General features: G+C 43.1%; 1 protein-coding gene across 1 annotated transcript in view; it reads right to left on the bottom strand.

Annotated features, from left to right (window-relative positions):
• Window positions 1-21,284, bottom strand: part of EXOC6B (exocyst complex component 6B) — a 436,833-nt gene that overhangs the window by 181,106 nt on the left and 234,443 nt on the right. Inside the window, exons 9-13 of the mRNA XM_065404703.1 lie at window positions 12,976-13,059; window positions 12,769-12,815; window positions 9,073-9,193; window positions 6,135-6,206; window positions 5,428-5,525 (exon numbers count right to left, since the gene is read on the bottom strand). Coding sequence (XP_065260775.1) covers window positions 5,428-5,525; window positions 6,135-6,206; window positions 9,073-9,193; window positions 12,769-12,815; window positions 12,976-13,059 — 422 coding nt within the window. The remainder of the gene's footprint in view (window positions 1-5,427; window positions 5,526-6,134; window positions 6,207-9,072; window positions 9,194-12,768; window positions 12,816-12,975; window positions 13,060-21,284) is intronic.

Raw genomic sequence — 21,284 nt, 5'->3', positions numbered from 1 at the left:
TGCAGCACTAGTGAAGACACAGCAGCTCGGGTCTGGCTTTGAAGTGTGGCTGGTTCACACCCAGGTTAGACTATCCCAGTGCTCAGGCCTGAGTGCCAATCCCCCAAGTTAACTCTGCAATGAAGACATACCTTGTATTTTAGGTGGTCAAAGAAGTAGCACAAGTGAATGTATCACATGGATATCACTTGTGATGAGCGCTCTGAGGCTGACGAGTCATTTGAGATAATTACTTGCAAGGCCCAACCAAACCACAAGCAAGGGTCTAACCAAGTGACCATCAGGCAGGTATATAGGCTCCTAATGAAAGCAGTCACTCCAGTCTGCTCCACGTCTCTACTTTGTTGGTAGTTCTGACAGACTGCTCCTATGCCAGCCTGTTCCTGCCCCTGCTTCAACCTGTACCCATCTCCGCTCCTGCTCCAGCCTTCATCTATTCCTGCTCAAGCCATGGCAGGTCACCCAGCTGTGCGGACCATTTGAGCAGACTGCTCCCCGACATGCTCACCTCTGGTGACCGAAATGGAAATCCCCCTGGCAGTTGGTCCACAACCTTCAGGGTCAGCTTGCCCAGTTGCAACAGGAGAACAATTCCCTCTGCTCCCAAATCCCAGCAGATCCAGTACTGCCGGCAACAGTCCCTCTGGAACATGGCCCAAAGGTTCCACTGCCAGAAAGATTTGATGGCAGCTGCCAGAAGTTCTGTGGTTTTATTAAATGCTGCTTTTTGTTCTGGATGCATCCCGCAATGTATCCTGATGACCAGACCAAGATGGGCCTTCTCAGTTTATTGATCAGTGAAGCCCTAGAATGGGTCTCGCCACTTCTGGAACAGGCAAGCCCGGTCCTTACTAATTTCAATGAATTAATCTCATACCCTTTCGGTCCCATTTGATGATCCGAATAGCACTCGTGTTGCTGAAGCTGCCCTGCAGTTTCCCAAACAAGGCCTTTGGCCTGTCCTGCCATATGCCACCTACTTTCAGTGTCTGGTTCCCGATACATCAAGGAACGAGGCTGGCCAGGTCTACCAATTTTGCCAGGGTCTGAACGATGATGTAAAAGATGAACTGGCTAGGTCAAGCCCCCACTATTCTGAACTCATATTGAATGTTGCATTGGATCAAGAGTCATATGAGTGACTCCAAGAAAAAAAAAGACATGCCTGTAACCTCAGCCAAGCCCTGCTCCATTGTGGCCATCCGCATGGACTGCTCCAAAGCTAGAGCCTATGCAGACCCATGCAACATGAAGGCACTTCATGGGTGAAACAGCCTTTGCCTATACTGTGGTGGACAAAGCTCCTTTGCCACTGAGTCCCCTCCCCCCCCCCCATAAATCCAGGCCCTTGACAAATCTAGGAAATGACCAAATCCAGCCCCATTAGAGGGGTCACAGCTGCACATGACCATGGAATCGAGTTCTCCACACAAGCCCTCTCTTCTGCCATCACATATCTTGGCAGCCGCTGTGTTGGTCATGGTCAACCTGCTTATAAAAAGTCACATTTTGTGCCATACCTTCAAATTCTCACTGCAGAGGTAACACCCCAACTGTTTTACAACCATATCTTGAAACTCATAGACTCATAGACTCATAGACTTTAAGGTCAGAAGGGACCAATATGGTCATCTAGTCTGACCTCCCGCATGATGCAGGCCACAAAAGCTGACTCACCCACAACAGAATCTTCCAGCCTGCGACCCCTGCCCTATGCTGCGGAGGAAGGCGAAAAACCTCCAGGGCCTCTGCCAATCTACCCTGGAGGAAAATTCCTTCCCGACCCCAAATATGGCGATCAGCAGAACCCCGAGCATACAGGCAAGATTCTACAGCCGGACTCTCATTTTACCCGCGATGGCCCGTTAATGCCTATTTGACTAAAATCACATTATCCCATCAAACCATTCCCTCCATAAACTTATCAAGCCTAATCTTGAAGCCAGAGAGGTCCTTTGCCCCCACCGTTTCCCTCGGAAGGCTGTTCCAAAATTTTACCCCTCTGACGGTCAGAAACCTTCGTCTAATTTCAAGCCTAAACTTCCCCACGGCCAGTTTATATCCATTCGTTCTCGTATCCACATTACTACTAAGCTGAAATAATTCCTCTCCCTCCTTGGTATTAATCCCTTTGATATATTTAAAGAGAGCAATCATATCCCCCCTCAGCCTTCTTTTGGTTAGGCTAAACAAACCGAGCTCCTCGAGTCTCCTTTCATAGGAAAGGTTTTCCATTCCTCGGATCATCCTAGTGGCCCTTCTCTGTACCCGTTCCAGTTTGAGTTCATCCTTTTTAAACATAGGAGACCAGAACTGCACACAGTACTCCAAATGAGGTCTCACCAGCGCCTTGTATAACGGAAGCAGCACCTCCCTGTCCCTACTAGAAATACCTCGCCTAACGCATCCCAAGATCGCATTAGCTTTTTTCACAGCCACGTCACATTGCCGACTCATAGTCATCTTGCGATCAACCAGGACTCCGAGGTCCTTCTCCTCCTCCGTCACTTCCAACCTATGCGTCCCTAACTTATAACTAAAATTCTTGTTAGTCATCCCTAAATGCATCACCTTACACTTCCCACTATTGAATCTCATCCTATTATTGTTACTCCAATTTACAAGGTCATCCAAGTCTCCCTGCAAAATATCCCGATCCTTCTCCGAATTGGCAATACCTCCCAACTTTGTGTCATCCGCAAACTTTATCAGCCCACTCCTACATTCGGTTCCGAGGTCAGTAACGAATAGATTAAATAAAATCGGACCCAAAACCGAACCTTGAGGAACCCCACTGGTGACCTCCCTCCAACCCGACAGTTCCCCTTTCAGTACTACCCGCTGCAGTCTTCCCTTTAACCAGTTCTTTATCCACCTCTGGATTTTCATATCGATCCCCATCTTTTCTAATTTAACCAGTAATTCCTCGTGCGGCACAGTATCAAACGCTTTACTAAAATCTAGGTAAATTAGATCCACCGCATTTCCTTTATCTAGAAGGTCTGTTACTTTCTCAAAAAAGGAGATCAAGTTGGTTTGGCACGATCTTCCTTTCGTAAACCCATGTTGTAATTTGTCCCAATTGCCATTCACCTCAAGGTCCTTAACTACTTTTTCCTTCAAGATTTTTTCCAAGACCTTGCATACTACAGAAGTTAAACTAACAGGCCTGTAGTTACCCGGGTCACTTTTTATCCCCTTCTTGAAAATAGGAACCACATTAGCTATTTTCCAGTCCATCGGTACCTCCCCCGAGTTTACAGATTTATTAAAAATTATCGCCAAGGGGCTTGCAATTTCTCGCGCCAGCTCCTTCAATATTCTAGGATGAAGATCATCCGGTCCACCCGATTTAGTCCCATTTAGCTGGTCAAGTTTGGCTTCCACCTCTGATACTTTAATGTCAATTGCCCCTCCTTTATTCCCCTCTGTCCCGCTCCCTCTATTCCTAAGCCCTTCATTAGCCTTGTTAAACACCGATGCAAAATATTCATTTAGATATTGTGCCATGCTTAGATTGTCCTTAATCTCCACTCCATCTGCAAGCTTCAGTGGCCCCACTTCCTCTTTCTTTGTTTTCTTCCTATTTATATGGCTATAAAACCTCTTACTATTGGATTTAATTCCCCTCGCGAGGTCCAACTCTACACGGCTTTTGGCCTTTCTCACCGCATCCCTACATGGTCTACCATGTAACTTTACATCTGATCTTGGAGTACGTCTTCACTACCCGCCGTATCGGCGGGTAGCAATCGATTTATCCGGGATCGATATATCGCGTCTCGTTAAGACGCGATATATCGATCCCCGAACGCGCTCACCGTCGACTCCGGAACTCCACCAGAGCGAGCGGCGGTAGCGCAGTTGACGGGGGAGCCACGGCCGTCGATCCCGCGCTGTGTGGACCCCAGGTAATTCGATCTAAGATACTTCGACTTCAGCTACACTATTCGCGTAGCTGAAGTTGCGTATCTTAGATCGATCCCCCCCTAGTGTAGACCAGCCCAAAGACTGCAGTTCATTTCACATTTCTGGTGAGAGTTGTTTGATCTCCTGGACGTGGATCAGCATGTCTCCTTGGCTTATCACTCCCAGACCAATGGACGGATGGAATGAGTGAACCAAATACTTGAACAATACCACCATTGCTTTATCAGTTACCACCAGGATGACTGGGTTTTGCTTCTTCCTTTTGCTGAATTCGCTTACAACAACTCTGACCAGAGATCAACCCACCAGAGTCATTTTTACACCAACTATGGTTTCCACCAACCATTTTATCCATCCATGCCACAAGTCACGCAGTCTCCAACCTAGTTGAACACTTGCACTGCATCCAGGAGGAGTTGAAAGCCCACCTAGAATCAGCCAAAAAGGATTACAAACATTACACTGACCTCTGTAGGCACGCAACCCCTCAATCACGGTTGGGGATGAAGTATGACTCTCCACACAATACTTTGGTTATAGTCAACCTTCACGAAAAGTGGATTACTGATACCGTGGCCCACTGTGGGTCATCCAGCAGATCAAACCTGTAGTCTTTGAACTCCAATTGCCCAAAAATATGAAAATACACCCGGTATTCTACATCTCCTGGCTGAAAAAGCATATTGACAAAACCTTTCCTGGACGAGTTCAACTGCCTCTCCATCCAATATGGTCCAGGGACATGAGGAGTAACTGGTGAAGATCTTGGACTCCAAAGTTCACCGAGGGAATCTCACTTACTTTGTTGATTGGGAGGATTATGGTCCAGCTGATTGCTCCTGGGAGCTGGCCAACAACATACATGCATCTGCCCTACTTCGAGAAGTCCCTGTCACACGCCAATAAACCAGGTCTGAGGATGCCTGGTAGGCATCTTTTTTAGGGGTTGACAGGGAGGGAGGGAGGAAGGTACTGTGATGAACCTTCTGAGCTTGATGAGTCATCCCTGAGCCTGAGTGTTTTGAGCCTGATGAGTCACTTGAGACGATTACCTGCAAGGCCTAAGGGCCCAGTCAATCCACAAGCAAAAGTCTGACCAGGTAACCCCAAGGCAGGTATATAGGCTCCAAATGAAAGCAGCCACTCCAGTTTCCTCACTACCTTGTTGGGAACGCTCCCTGCTAGTTGGTAGTTCTGACAGACTGCTCCTGCTCCAGCCTGTTCCATGCCCCAGCCCCGGTCTCAGCCTGTGTCCTGCTCCAAACCCTCCTCTAGCCAAGGTTGGTTACCCAGCTTTGTTTGCAGCTATGTTGGTATTTCCTCTCCCTCTCCCAAGGTGGATAGGCTGCACCAAGTTATAGCAAGTTTAACATAGGCGGAATTTTAGACATAAGCATGCTGTTAGTGTCCCTTTAAATAAAAATAAAAAAACATTTTAGCCTGTACATAAAATCTCTGCAAGTAAAGTCTTGCCACCGTGTATAAAAAGCTTCTTACCTGAAAACTCCTGACCATTTCTTTAGCAGAGTGTCACTATATTGGTCTCTGATTTCCAGTAGCATGTCAAACAGCTGGTTTACAGGGAAGCCATACCCCTGCATTGAGAAACGCAAGCACCTTCATTCAATAAGAAATGCTAACACTGGGATTTACCAAAAAAAAAAAAAAAAAAAAAAAAGGAAGGAGTCAATTCTACGCTTCCATGACAATCATCAAATTTAATCTGATGCGAGGACTGCATGGCTCAGGGATTCAGTACCTGTGTACTAAACTCTAGGCAGCCAGTTCAAATCCAGACTAGATCACTAATGGTTGAATGTTATTGGCTTTTTCACAGGCCTGGCTCCTAAGGGACAGGAGTGGACATCACAAAAAGCCCTGTCACATTCAACACCCTTGTAGGCAGTCTCAGCAGAAAGGCCAAGGGCCTACTCTGAACCCTAGAGGTGGTCTCTTTGGGTCCAGATGGACCAATCACGTGGGTAAGGCAGCACGGGCCACTGCCCACAGATTAACTGCCCTGTGCAAACAATGTGTCAGCCTCCTGGGCTATCAGTCTGGCCCCTGAATTCACACACCACAAAATAAAGAAACAGAGATGACATGGTGAAGCGGTGCCCATCAGCCGGTTTAAATGGCTGACACCTTTCACGAGCACTACAGATGTTTAACAAGATGTACATCAGCATCTGACAGTCACATACCTGGAGTGTATCTGCAAACAGAACTATGAGGTTCTTCAAGTCTAATACCAGATTTGGGTCAGAGCAGTAAGACTAAAAAAAAAAAAAAAAAGGGGGGGGGGGGGGTTGAAAAAAAGTTTTAATCGTTACAAATAGAAAAAACATCCACACGTACTCTTCTGTAATCCTTCATCTTCGCTAATAATATATAGACACTTGATACAACCTTATTATCGGTAGGCTTTTAATAGCCTTTTATTATACAGCGTGATCGGTCACATCATGATACACTGTCACAGAATACAGAAATACTGAAACATTATCCCATTCCAGAACATGCTGCAATCAAAAGCTCTACAGGACACACAAGGATTTCTGTTGCTGTGTAGATACCCCAGCAAGATGTCTTTAAAAGTACCGAGAAGTTACTGTATTTATCAGGAGACTGAGAAGGGAAAAGGTGCAAAAGCAGTACACTGACAGATCAAAGACACTGAGTGTTATCTATTGCTGAAAAAAATTGTTAATTACATTGTGTCTAATGTTAGTCAGGTCTTGCAAAACAGAAAATATCCCCAAAATTCTGTATATTAAGAAGATTTCATTTTTAACTAGAGTGTTCTGGCAACATGAGGAAAAAACATTGCATGTCTAGGTGTCAGCAATATTAACGTCCATACGATGATATAAACAATTACTACAGCTCAAGACACTAGTCAGAAAGATACACAGCCTTCTGGGAACAGCTGATCAAAATCGCAAATTAGATCATACATCCTCTTTGCACATAATCTTTATATTAGCAGACTACCCTACTAAAGAGAAATATGCCAAATTTCAAACAGACTCTTACCAAATATATAATCAGTGATCCTAAACTGGAAAAAAGAAACAGAGATTTCAAGTCCATTGGAAAACTCAAGGAGGAATGACTCTGTTAATCAATGTGACAAAGAAACATTTCCCAATTCACTGCCCAGAAAACAAAGTAGGAAAGAAAGATAGTTCCCTTCTACTCTCAGAAATGATAAAAGATCTCCCACTCAAAAGCAAAGAAGAAAACCCAAGCATAATCCTGGCTGAAAGGACAGAGACGAAACAGGCTCACTAATGCGACAGCCTCCCACCAAATCAGAGATGAATGATAATACAGGATGGACATGCGGGGTCGTTATGCTGTTGCCAAAATAACTGTTTGGTGCCAAGATAATTTGATGATGACCGTAATATAAATGCTGAATGACTACGTAAAACCGCATGATTGTTGTAAAACCTATTCCTATCAGACACTTCATGTATTAAATTGGGCAACACTTGTCATGTTAGTAAAGTTATTGAAATTTTAAAAAATTGAAGTGTTTTAATTTGCTTTGCTCTCGTGGTTTACATTGCGCCACCAGAAACCCCTGATTCAAAAGAATACAGTTTTATGATAGAAATGTTTGGGTCTATTTTTCTCTCTACATATCCCCTTCCTCAAGGCACAAACGGAGTCAGCCAGCAAAGTGTATCTCCAGTCAACACAGCTGCCATGCTATGGAAAACCAGAGCCATGGGAAACATCTGCAGATGCTCATCTATTTGGGTATATCTGAACACCAGGTTTGTAGCATGGATTCCCTTAACATGTTTATAACATGAATTAGTCCCATCTACACTGGTAAAACCAACCCCCCGTTTTGTAACATCGTTTGTGCACAGCCACATGACAACTGAGCTGTAATTGTAAAGTAGATAAATGTAAATCTGAACATGATTTGAAAGTAAATAGCATATTGTGCCTCCACATTACACAATTTTTAGGCTTTCCTATGAGCAGGTTACAGAACTGTGTTGGAACCGGCTAGAACAAGGTCTCAGATATGGTTCCAGCTGACCGTGGTTCCCAGAATAGCAGTATGGAAATGTTAACATGGGGCTGAAGGCAGTTTCAATGAACAGAGTTAAATTGTAGTAGCAATATAACTTTATAAACCTGTTCAGTAATCTGCTAGTGTGAACAGGCAGCAATAATAATGCACTACATGATGCAGTACCCAAAAGCAATCTGCAGCTCTCTGAGCCTTCTCAAAACCCACATTAAGGATCACAATAGCCAGTGGAGATTCTTCAAGGAAGGCAGGGTACAATGTGCCTACCTCAGGTAGCTAGATACAGTAGAATGTGTACCTGCCATAAATCGAATTGGAAACAACTTGGTGTGTCAATTTCATTTCCCTCTTTTCAGCTATCACCAGCCTTCACTGAGGGTGGAGTGGCCACGTTTTATTGTTCCCCCAAAGAGACTTTTCTAACTTTCAACTGATTTTTAAAAGGACATAAAAAGTATAGTGCTAGTGCATGAGAACCTGAAAGTAAAACTGACCAGTTTATTTTTATTATTATTATTATTATTTTACCAAGCTGAGAGAAATGCCAAAAATAAACAAGTCACCTAAGTGGAGAAAATATATTTTTTTTAAATACTTTCAGTTTTACTCATCCAAGACATTGTAACATAGGGAAGAAAATCTACTTCTTTGTCTTTAAAATGTATGATATTTAACCCTATGGTGTGTCTTTCACTGGCATTTACTTCAATGGAATACCCAAATGTCCATGGTTTCAGTTTAAAATACAGAACTCCATACAAATGCATTAATCCAATGACGGAGAATAAGTAAACTCCCCCTACTGGTGCATTCCAAAAATGGTCGACCAAATAATGGAGAAATGGAAATGTGAACCAGTATTTATTATTTCCAGTCCCGCAAACAGAGGAGAGCTCAGTGCAGGATGATTTGGACTATCCAGAGCGGAATAAAGCCTTATCAGTATATAGGTATATATTCAGTATATTATTAAAAAACAAACAAACAAAAAACACAAACAAGAAACAACAAAATAAAAATCTAACTCCCAGAGACTCAGATTGTTTAACTCTTGCTGCAAATATAATGAATCCGTGGCTTTTACTTACTGAATGTGTTCTTAATGCGGCAATAGTTTTTGACAGAGCCATTTCCCACAGTTCATCGATATAGGCTCTATTGACCAAGCCCTGGGTTGTATGTAAGATGTGATCTTCAACTACAAAAAAGCTAACAGAGGAGAAGGCACAGCTGTCAGACGGTCGAGTCCCTATGACATCAACATGGTTTTACAAACATCACATGCAACTGACACATGCAAAGCTAGCAAAACTCTCATCCACCCCTCCTCCCGCCCAAGAAAAGCAATCTGCTGCCCAAGTCTGTCTACGTGTACAGAAATAAACACCAGGCGATAGACAGATATAAAACTCCACTGAATATTTCAACTGATGTTTTGAAACAAAGCTTTAATTTGTTGCTAGCAGCAAGTAAGCTGGTAAACATCAAATTTAAAGTATGTGTCAAGGAGACAGGTTTAAATAATGTCACCAAAATCCAACACACCCCACAACACAGTTGTCAGAGGGCAAACACTTCCTATAATTTTTCCTACTGACCAATGGTTGCCTTGTGATCAGTTATGCTGCAGCGGAGGAAAGAGTATTTGGGAAGATGCCCTGTGCTGCATGAAAGGAAAGGGAAGGACAGTGGGATTATTGGAGTGGAGGGAACTAATCAGCAGTGACTTGCCTTCTTGGTCATTTTCCTGCATTTATAAACTCAATCCATGCATTTGTTTAGTCTCTGGCTTTCAGATCTGTGCCAACTTCCCTGCTCCGAAATGACAGGAATTTTTTTTTAAAAGCAGTGCTAAATAAAGTAAACTGGGTCTCAGCATATGGAATAAGAATCAGGTATTTTCAGTACATGGGATATTTCCAATTGTAGGAATTTTTAATCACAGAAGCGTAAGAGTTAGACCTAGAAGTGACCTGCTACATCACCCAGCCCTATCTCTTGGCCCATGTAGGACTGTGCTGTATAGCACATTTATAAATGTCTTGTCCAGTCTGCTTTTAAAAGCTGCACCCGGTCCCTTGAGAAGCTAAGAGATCTCACATTGTCAGGAAGTTTTCCCGCCTTTTAGCTTATGTTAGACTTTCCTTCATTTTTTATTATTACCCCATTGTTTCACCCCAAATATTTCTTCTCCTTCTCTGGTGTTTATACTTTTTACATGTGTGTAGACTTATGTTCCCCTTAAGCATTGCTTAGTCAATTTAGAATTTCATATTTTTATAAGATAATTATTCTAGCTCCATGACAGAAGACGGGGCATTGTTCCCCAGAAATGGATTCCCTAAACAAGTCACTCAGAAGAGTCCATATATTTAAACCAGAAGTAAAGCTAGCATCTTCAGCTTTAACCCGTTCAAACTGCTCCAGGCACGCTGTCCATCAGCCACTGAAGTCAACAGGACTTTACATGTCCTTAAAATTAGGTATGTTTTAGTACTTTTTTTGACTGAGGCTAGAGTGCACAGCACTTTGCAGGATCAGACCCCAGATGGTTATATAAACACATGGCATTATTCATGTTGCTACATTAAAGACGGTCAATATCTTCATTATAAATCCCTGTTTATCTGGTTTATAACCACCATAAAGTATTGTTCTTGGCTAAAATAAGGACAGTCTTACAACACTTTGAAATCCTACGACGAAAGGATATCTATAGATACAAAATATCTTTTTTATTATTAATATGCAGGCATAATTCCTAGCCACATTACACTATCAATAGGTTTTTCCCCTAATTTGAATCATCTATCCCTCTAGAGGGCAATCAATCCACTCCAATCTCTAGTTACCCAATATTTTTGCCAAATCAGAACAAGGAGTAATAAGTGATGTGCAGTCCATTAAAAAAGCTCAATACAAAAAACCTAGATTATATAAAAATATCTGCTCAGTGGAGGAAGCCCATTAAGGTACAGTAACTCCTCACTTAATGTTGTAGTTATGTTCCTGAAAAATGCAACTTTAAGCAAAACGATGTTAAGCGAATCCAATTTCCCCATAAGAATTAATGTAAATAGGGGGGGTTAGGTTCCAGGGAAATTTTTTTCACCAGACAAAAAACTAGATTATATATATATATATACTGTGAGTGTGTGTGTATATATATATATATATAATCTAGTTTTTTGTCTGGTGAAAAAAATTTCCCTGGAACCTCTCTCTCTCTCTCTCTCTCTCTCTCTCTATATATACACACACACACACACACACACACATAGTATAAGTTTTAAACAAACAATTTAATACTGTACACAACAATGATGATTGTGAAGCTTGGTTGAGGTGGTGGAGTCAGAGGGTGGGATATTTCCCAGGGAATGCCTTACTGCTAAATGATGAACTAGCACTCGGCTGAGCCCTCTAGGCTTAACACATTGTTGTTAATGTAGCCTCACACTCTACCAGGCAGCACGAATGGAGGGAGGGGAGACAGCATGGCAGACAGAGACACACACCCTGTGTGTGTGAGAAAGAGAGAGATGTGCATTGCCCCTTTAAGTATGCTGACCCCACTCTAAGTACATTGCCTTTAAAAAAATCAGGAAGTTGAGACAGCAGCTGCGGCCAGCAAGCTCTCTCGGTCCTGAGCCCTCCTGTCCCCACCCTGCTCTATATGGAGAAGGGGTAAGCAGGGGACAGGAGTAGGGGGGACGGGGATACCCTGAAATTAGCCCCCCGCTTCTCCCCTCCCTTGCACAGCAAGCAGGAGGCTCCGGGGAGCAGCTCCAAGGCAGAGGGCAGGAGCAGTACATGGCAGTGGGGGGAGGGACAGCTGAACTACCGGCAATTGGTAGCCTGCTGAGCGGCTGCTGCACAGGGAACTTAGGGGAGCGGGGAGCTGATAGGGGGGCTGCTAGTCCACCCTGGTTCCAAGCCCCTACCTGCTAGCTGCAACGGGCTGCTCTTCCTGCAAGCAGTGGACAAAGCAGGCAGCTGCCAAACGACGTTATAAGGGAGTATTGCACAACTTTAAACGAGCATGCTCCCTAATTGATCAGCAACGAAACAATGCTAACCGGGACGACTTTAAGTGAGGAGTTACTCTATTACAAATCAGTGTCCGAATGCTATCAGTGTACATTTCACTAACGATTGCTGCTCAGATGGATATAAATGCATGCTGCGATTTATATTCAATCTTGGTTGATGAAATTTCTCCAGCATATTCCATCTTTTCAGGGGCAGCAGCCTTCTCTTCTTGTCACTCAAATTTGGGCCATTTTTTGGAAGACTTACTAGAGTGTAGTTTGCAGTAGTAAACTCGTTTTTTAAGCCACAGGGATAGAGGCTGAATGATTACACCAACAAACATCCTTTCCTGAGCGAGGCAAGGAGTGGGATATCAAAGAACTATAATCAAGAGGATTACAACATCTGCATAATTCAATCAGAATTGGCCTATTCATCTCATTATTGCAGCAAGTTGACATACACAGTGCACAAAACATGTTTACTCTCTTGAACTCACTGCTTGCGAAATTTGCAAGCAGTGCACAATAACTGTCCAGTCTTTAGAATGCCTGCACTAGTGACACAGCAAGGTTTATGGGCGCAGTAAAATATGACTCTCCTCTTAAATGCTTAGGAAGCACAAACCGCACTTTTCCTGTTTTGGCTCCTAAAAAGAATTGTCAGAAAGATCAACATTTCCTTTTTTTTGTGCCATTCAATAACACAGCACACACATATTTCGAGAATGTGTATATAAAAAGAATACCTACCCTACAATTTGATTAAAATACTTCCTGTAGCCGTCTAAAGTTTCGTGCTGCAACAAAGAAAAGTGAACAAAGTTTAAAACAAAGAAGGGCAGTAAAATTGGAAACAAATAAGAGACCACACACATGCAACAATATGTGCAGAGATAATGTGCTGCTCCTTTATTAGGCAAAGCATCTTTGATCACTAAAGCTATTAGACAGTCATACCATATTTGAGGGGGGCTGAAGCACCAGTCTAGCCTGTTTTCTTCTCTGTTTCCTGTAGTAGTTCTCAAAAGTTTCTCTGGCACCCTGAAAAACAGATCAAATGAAGTCAAGTTCCTGGCCTTAGAGTTAACCCCAATCACCTCCACATAAAACTGCTGCTTTTACATGTTAAAAGTTGATTTACACCATTTTTTTTCTGACCTCGGTGTCAACATTCCTTTAAAAAGCTTGATTCAAATACCAGTTTGTCCTGGATATTTATATAGGTAACTATTTTGGCATAAGTATTTCTGAAGAATCCTGCTATGTTCACAGACACACAGACGTCCAACACTACTGTGCAGCATTTCTGTGTACATTAATGTCTGCATAGCACACTTACTGTACTGCAGTGCAAATAATAGAATGTCAGGGTTGGAAGGGACCTCAGGAAGTCATCTAGTCCAACCCCCTGCTCAAAAATCCCCAAACAGATTTTTACCCCAGTTCCCTAAATGGCCCCCTCAAGGATTAAACTCACAACCCAGGGTTTAGCAGGCCAATGCTCAAACCACTGAGCTATCCCTCCCCACAATAGTTCTATCAGATTTTGCACACTTAAAAAAACCTAGGCATGGTGGAAAATGAAACCATTTCAAGAGAGAACAAGCAAACATTTTGTGAGAAGGAACAAACAACACTGAAGAAAGGTTATAGACACTTATAAGGCCCTCACCACCATTATATCTGAGCACCCGCAGTAAAACCCAGACCTACAAATAAATCAAGGACTAGAGCTCTGGTCCTACAGTTCTATAAACACAGGCCTCTCCCACCTGACACAAAGGAAGCTACCTCAGTTAAGCTACACAGGGTGAGTGGTTTCCCCTTCACTAGGGAACTTAAGGCATTTCTATTTTTTTATCATTTGGTGACTGCTTCGTCTTGGGCATCTTGTCCACATCCAGGAGTGTGGCCATCCAGTCAGCCTAATAAACTTCTGAGCATCCTCAGAATCCACCTTATTGAGGCATCAAGACATCCAAATTCTGCCCAGGTTATGTGGCTACTGCGGCACCTTATTGTTTTATCCCTCAGTATTCCTACCTTACTCTGTTACCACCCTCCCCTCCCCACCTTCTTACTGTTTCACATCTGAAATTGGATTATAAAATCTTTAGGGCAGGGACAGTGTCTCTATTTGCACTTTAAAGACCAAACATTTTTTTTTCAGATGCTGCACAAAACAAATAAAAACAACTCCTAAGTATTTTTAGTCTGCTCCATGCACAACAAGAGACTTGGGTCTTTTTTGTTTAAATGGAGAAAGTGAATTAAAAAGCCCAACAATTGTTGCTATACTTCCCACACATAAACCTCCTCCACCTATTATTGTACAAACAGAGGCTGAGTTAACAGCCCCTTTATTAGAAGGTTCTCAGGAAATTTCTGCCGTTAATATTTCTAGCAGTGCAGTCACACACACTCCCCTCCTTTTTGTGTAGTTTACGGAGCTCCAGCAGTTTAGATAAAATGTATTTCATTGAATGGCCCCTCCAGATATAGTCACCCATGTGCTCTGTGTACCTAGATCTTGGAACACAGTTTTTTCACGTTTGTAACATTGGCTCTCTTTGTTAGAACATATGCAATGCCTTTGTCCTTACTGAAGGTCAAAAGGCAAATTCAGACTTGGTATAAGCTAATTCAGACCTGGCTTAAGCTATGGCAAATCCCCTGAAGTCAATCAAGTTGTTCCACTTTGTACCAGGGGTGAAATTGGTTTTAAGTCAACAGCAAGTTTGACATTTTAAAAAGAAGCATTAGGAGCCAGAAGCTGTTTAAGTATAGCCTTTCCCCATCTCTCTTCTGACATTACTGCCATCTGACCCCTCATCGTATCAGCTGGGGTGGGATAACAGGATTGCAAGTCAGGGATTCACAGACTTTAAGGCCAGAGGGGACCATTATCATCATCTAGTGTCTGACCTTTTGCATAATACAGGCCAGAGAATTTAACCAAGTAACTTCTGCCTGCATGAAGCGGACAGTTTCTGGTTGAACTCTTAGAAAGACACCCTTAACACCCAGCACCTTCCTGCAACCTGAGGTCTCAGACCCCCCCTTCCACCTCAACCAAGCTCCTTTGTGAGGATCAAAGCCATTTCTCTGCAGGCAGACTCCCAGTTTGACGATTCCTGCTTGTTATGTCATCAGCGTTAGAAACACCAGCTTCATAGTCGCAAGTGGAAAGAAACTAAGGCAGGGAAACGCCAAAACTCAGTGTAAACTTGAGCAACTTTTTTACAATGGAATTTTCCCTTAGAAAGGCACCATCTGGGGATTTAATAGTACTAGCCTCCCTCTTAGGAACCGCAAATGGTGCCCACACCTAGAGCGCTAAAAATCTTCAGACTTTTTAGCCCCGACTTGCATAATAAATACATCGACATTTGTCAGGCGATTGTTGCTATCCACTTCCTCTGACCTCCTGGTGACTGGGATGATAGTATTGAGACCAAGATTCTTGTCCCAGCTCCGCCACTGATTTGCCCCGCCACTTTAGGCATGTCATTTAACTTTTCTATGTCTCGGTTTCCACAATCTCTATTAGTGGCATAATAATGTTTAACTGCCTTACAAGGGGTGTTTGTGATGTGAAAAAGTTTGAGACCCTTGAAAAGTGCAAATTATGGTCTTCTAAATGAAGAATCTTTGAAACAATTTCTACACCTCTCTGCGTTTCCCCTATGCCATGCAGCAATTCAATGGCTATTATTCAAGCACTTTTCAAGACCAAACCTCTCAACGGTACCTTCATTATGGCCAGAGTTAGGTTCCTCTCCACTCCCCAAAAATATGGCGCTTGTCTTTTTTTCTGTTGAATTTAGGGCTGCTGAAAGGTGCAGGACTGATGCTCCCTACTAACCCACATGACAAACAAAGCACCATCGGTAATAACATTAGCTCCTCCACACCACAGCCGCCAATGTGTCTTAGAGGTTGTCTAACTCATTCATCCCTTGGCTACTTTGCTGACACTGCCAATATGGGTGCAAATTAATACCTGATGTAGCAGTGGCTTATACGATTAGGATTTTGTTGACTAGGATCTGGCTTGAAATGACCAACCCAATTGGCCAAACTTAAATTTATTCATTCCAATAATAATTCATTCCAATTGGCCAAACTTAAATTAAAAAAAAAAAGCTGTCATTACCAACATGGTCTGGATTTGAACTTATGGCCAAGAGTAGTGGTTAAAGGCTCTGTATCCCATTCCATTTCTATGACCCATTCTAGTCCTTTCACTTTTATTCTTATACAGAAATATACAGTCAGAAATGCAGAATCATGATCCTCAGATTACAATGTTCATTAGGACAAAATTTATTCCAGCTCATTTTAAGTTTCCTTTGCTAACCTCTCAACAGTTGTCTTGTATCATCCCATTTTACATCTCTGCCCCATCTATGGGCCTTGCCAGGCTCAATTCTTTTAACAGAAGGCCCTGAATTGGCACAATGGGTGGTACAGACTCAGCTACACGACCACATCAATCATCCTCAGACCACTGCAAGACGAAGGCCCCCTTCAGTAAGATAATTGTCTATCTTGCTAAATGGTTAGGCAGGAACTTTTCCAAAAACAACTAAAACAGGTTGTTGGCAAGAGAAAGTCTGCCTCTCTACTGACTACCTCCAAGGGTGAACCTACCAAAACTCACCTCTGACAGCATCATTCAGATTCTTGATTGAAACCACTCAGACTAACATGGAGCATAAAGCCGCGCACAAGCAACCAGGGAGCTTTGCGACCAGGGGCTGCTAACAGGGAGTTTCGCAAGGGAGTTTAGAAGGGGAGTGGGAAGGGAGTGGGAGTCCCTCGCCAGCCGTAACCCCATCCCCGTGGCCCCCCCCTAAAACCTATAAACCAAACCACATTCCAAAACTCCCTTCTGTAAACCACCCTTTCACTAACTAGGATACAATGCAGGCAGAAGCCCAGCAGCAGAGTGGGGGCTATCCAGTTTATTGCACCGACTGTTGCATGTATGATTACCTGCCCTGTGGGCGGGTGGCGTATGTGTGCAGTCGGTGCAAGGAGCTCCTGGCCCTCAGAGACCATGTACGGACTTTGGAGGCCAGGGTGGCGGAACTGGAGGAGCTGAGAGAGGTATGTTGATGAGGCTTTCCGGGGCACTGTAGAATTGTCCCACCTCCGCTTAGACAGCACCTGTGCTGTTAAGGAGGAAGAAGGGCCCAGGGAAGTAGAGCAGTCAATGGGAGCAGAGGGAAACTTTCCCGTAGTTGGGACCCTCCTTCCAGATGGTTCTGGGGTTGCCTCTCGCACTGAGGTTGCCTCTCCGGGGGAGGGAACTCCAGTTTCTAGGAAAAGGCAGGTGTTAGTAATGGGAGATTCGATTATTAGAAATGTAGATAGCTGGGTCTGTGATGACCGGGAGAACCGTATGGTGACTTGCCTGCCTGGTGCGAAGGTTGCGGATCTCTCGAGGCATCTAGATAGACTTATGTGTAGTGCTGGGGAGGAGCCGGTGGTCGTGGTACATGTAGGTACCAATGACATAGGGAAGGGTAGGAGAGATGTCCTGGAAGCCAAATTTAGGCTGCTAGGGAAGAGACTGAAATCCAGGATCTCTATGGTGGCATTTTCAGAAATGCTCCCAGTTCCACGCGCAGGGCCAGGTAGGCAGGCAGAGCTTCAGAGTCTCAATGCGTGGATGAGACGATGGTGTAGAGAGGAGGGGTTCACGTTCATTAGGAACTGGGGAAACTTCTGGGATGGGAGGAGCCTATACAGGAGAGATGGGCTCCACCTAAACCAAAGTGGAACCAGACTGCTGGCACTAAACATTAAAAAGGTTGTAGAGCAGTTTTTAAACTAGGAGATGGGGGAAAGCCGACTGCTGCAGAGGAGCGTGTGGATCGGACACAGACTTCTCTTAGGGGAGAGTCTGATGATAGAGAATCTCCAGGTTATAGTCAGGAGCAGAGGACTGAAAAGTATAATGTAAGGGCCGGATCAGATGATAAACAGTCACATAAAAAAGAATCTGGCACATCAGAAAAAGGCAGGCTAATAAACAGGGACAAGTTTTTAAAGTGCTTGTACACAAATGCCAGAAGTCTAAATAATAAGATGGGTGAACTAGAGTGCCTTGTGATAAAGGAGGATATAGATATAATAGGCATCACAGAAACCTGGTGGACTGAGAGCAATCAATGGGACACAATCATTCCGGGGTACAAAATATATCGGAAGGACAGAACAGGCCGTGCAGGGAGAGGAGTGGCACTATATGTTAAAGAAAGTGTAGAGTCAAATGAAGTAAAAATCTTAAGCGAATCCACAGGTTCCATAGAGTCTCTATGGATAGAAATTTCATGCTCTAGTAAAAATATAACATTAGGGATCTATTATCGACCACCTGACCAGGACAGTAATAGTGATGATGAAATGCTAAGGGAAATTAGAGAGGCTATCAAAATTAAGAACCCAATAATAGTGGGGGATTTCAATTATCCCCATATTGACTGGGAACATTTCACTTCAGGACGAAATGCAGAGATAAAATTTCTCGATACTTTAAATGACTGCTTCATGGAGCAGCTGGTACGGGAACCCACAAGGGGAGAGGCGACTCTAGATTTAATCCTGAGTGGAGCGCAGGAGCTGGTCCAAGAGGTAACTATAGCGGGACTGCTTGGAAATAGTGACCATAATACAATAGCATTCAACATCCCTGTGGTGGGAAGAACACCTCAACTGCCCAACACTGTGGCCTTTAATTTCAAAAGGGGGAACAATACAAAAATGAGGGGGTTAGTTAGACAAAAGTTAAAAGGTACAGTGACTAAAGTGAAATCCCTGCAAGTTGCGAGGGCCCTTTTTAAAGACACCATAATAGAGGCTCAACTTCAATGTATACCCCAAATTATGAAAAACAGTAAAAGAACTAAAAAAGAGCCACCGTGGCTTAACAACCATGTAAAAGAAGCAGTGAGAGATAAAAAGACTTCCTTTAAAAAGTGGAAGTCAAATCCTAGTGAGGCAAATAGAAAGGAGCACAAACACTGCCAACTTAAGTGCAAGAGTGTAATAAGAAAAGCCAAAGAGGAGTTTGAAGAACGGCTAGCCAAAAACTCCAAAGGTAATAACAAAATGTTTTTTTAAGTACATCAGAAGCAGGAAGCCTGCTAAACAACCAGTGGGGCCCCTTGACGATGAAAATACAAAAGGAGCGCTTAAAGATGATAAAATCATTGCGGAGAAACTAAATGGATTCTTTGCTTCAGTCTTCACGGCTGAGGATGTTAGGGAGATTCCCAAACCTGAGCTGGCTTTTGTAGGTGACAAATCTGAGGAACTGTCACAGATTGAAGTATCACTAGAGGAGGTTTTGGAATTAATTGATAAACTCAACGTTAACAAGTCACCGGGACCAGATGGCATTCACCCAAGAGTTCTGAAAGAACTCAAATGTGAAGTTGCGGAACTATTAACTAAGGTTTGTAACCTGTCCTTTAAATCGGCTTCGGTACCCAATGACTGGAAGTTAGCTAATATAACGCCAATATTTAAAAAGGGCTCTAGGGGTGATCCCGGCAATTACAGACCGGTAAGTCTAACGTCGGTACCGGGCAAATTAGTTGAAACAATAGTAAAGAACAAAATTGTCAGACACATAGAAAAACAAACTCTTGAGCAATAGTCAACATGGTTTCTGTAAAGGGAAATCGTGTCTTACTAATCTATTAGAGTTCTTTGAAGGGGTCAACAAACATGTGGACAAGGGGGATCCGGTGGATATAGTGTACTTAGATTTCCAGAAAGCCTTTGACAAGGTCCCTCACCAAAGGCTCTTACGTAAATTAAGCTGTCATGGGATAAAAGGGAAGGTCCTTTCATGGATTGAGAACTGGTTAAAGGACAGGGAACAAAGGGTAGGAATTAATGGTAAATTCTCAGAATGGAGAGGGGTAACTAGTGGTGTTCCCCAAGGGTCAGTCCTAGGACCAATCCTATTCAATTTATTCATAAATGATCTGGAGAAAGGGGTAAACAGTGAGGTGGCAAAGTTTGCAGATGATACTAAACTACTCAAGATAGTTAAGACCAAAGCAGATTGTGAAGAACTTCAAAAAGATCTCACAAAACTAAGTGATTGGGCAGCAAAATGGCAAATGAAATTTAATGTGGATAAATGTAAAGTAATGCACATTGGAAAAAATAACCCCAACTATACATACAACATGATGGGGGCTAATTTAGCTACAACGAGTCAAGAAAAAGATCTTGGCGTCATCGTGGATAGTTCTCTAAAGATGTCCACGCAGTGTGCAGAGGTGGTCAAAAAAGCAAACAGGATGTTAGGAATCATTAAAAAGGGGATAGAGAATAAGACTGAGAATATATTATTGCCCTTATATAAATCCATGGTACGCCCACATCTCGAATACTGTGAACAGATGTGGTCTCCTCACCTCAAAAAAAGATATTCTAGCACTAGAAAAGGTTCAGAAAAGAGCAACTAAAATGATTAAGGGTTTAGAGAGGGTCCCATATGAGGAAAGATTAAAGAGGCTAGGACTCTTCAGTTTGGAAAAGAGAAGACTAAGGGGGGACATGATAGAGGTATATAAAATCATGAGTGATGTTGAGAAAGTGGATAAGGAAAAGTTATTTACTTATTCCCATAATACAAGAACTAGGGGTCACCAAATGAAATTAATAGGCAGCAGGTTTAAAACAAATAAAAGGAAGTTCTTCTTCACGCAGCGCACAGTCAACTTGTGGAACTCCTTACCTGAGGAGGTTGTGAAGGCTAGGACTATAACAATGTTTAAAAGGGGACTGGATAAATTCATGGTGGCTAAGTCCATAAATGGCTATTAGCCAGGATGGGTAAGAATGGTGTCCCTAGCCTCTGTTCGTCAGAGGATGGAGATGGATGGCAGGAGAGAGATCACTTGATCATTGCCTGTTAGGTTCACTCCCTCTGGGGCACCTGGCATTGGCCACTGTCGGTAGACAGATACTGGGCTAGATGGACCTTTGGTCTGACCCAGTATGGCCTTTCTTATGTTTTTATGTTCTTATGAGCAGTCTCCTGTTAACACTGAATTCACAGAGCAAGCTCACACTAAATTCTAGTTTTTCCTTCCCGGAAAAATGTTTAGAAAAGCAACCTCAACTGACTGGGTGAGTTCCAGCAGTGTACAGCACCCTCTGGGAAGTGCAAACAGATGAGGTTAGGTGCAATCTTCAATGCGGAAGGGAACACATGGGATTCCTTCAGTCACTGAAAC

The sequence above is a fragment of the Emys orbicularis genome, chromosome 5 (assembly GCF_028017835.1).
Source record: "Emys orbicularis isolate rEmyOrb1 chromosome 5, rEmyOrb1.hap1, whole genome shotgun sequence".
NCBI lineage: Eukaryota > Metazoa > Chordata > Testudines > Emydidae > Emys > Emys orbicularis.
This window is presented reverse-complemented; position numbering and strand designations above follow the sequence as displayed.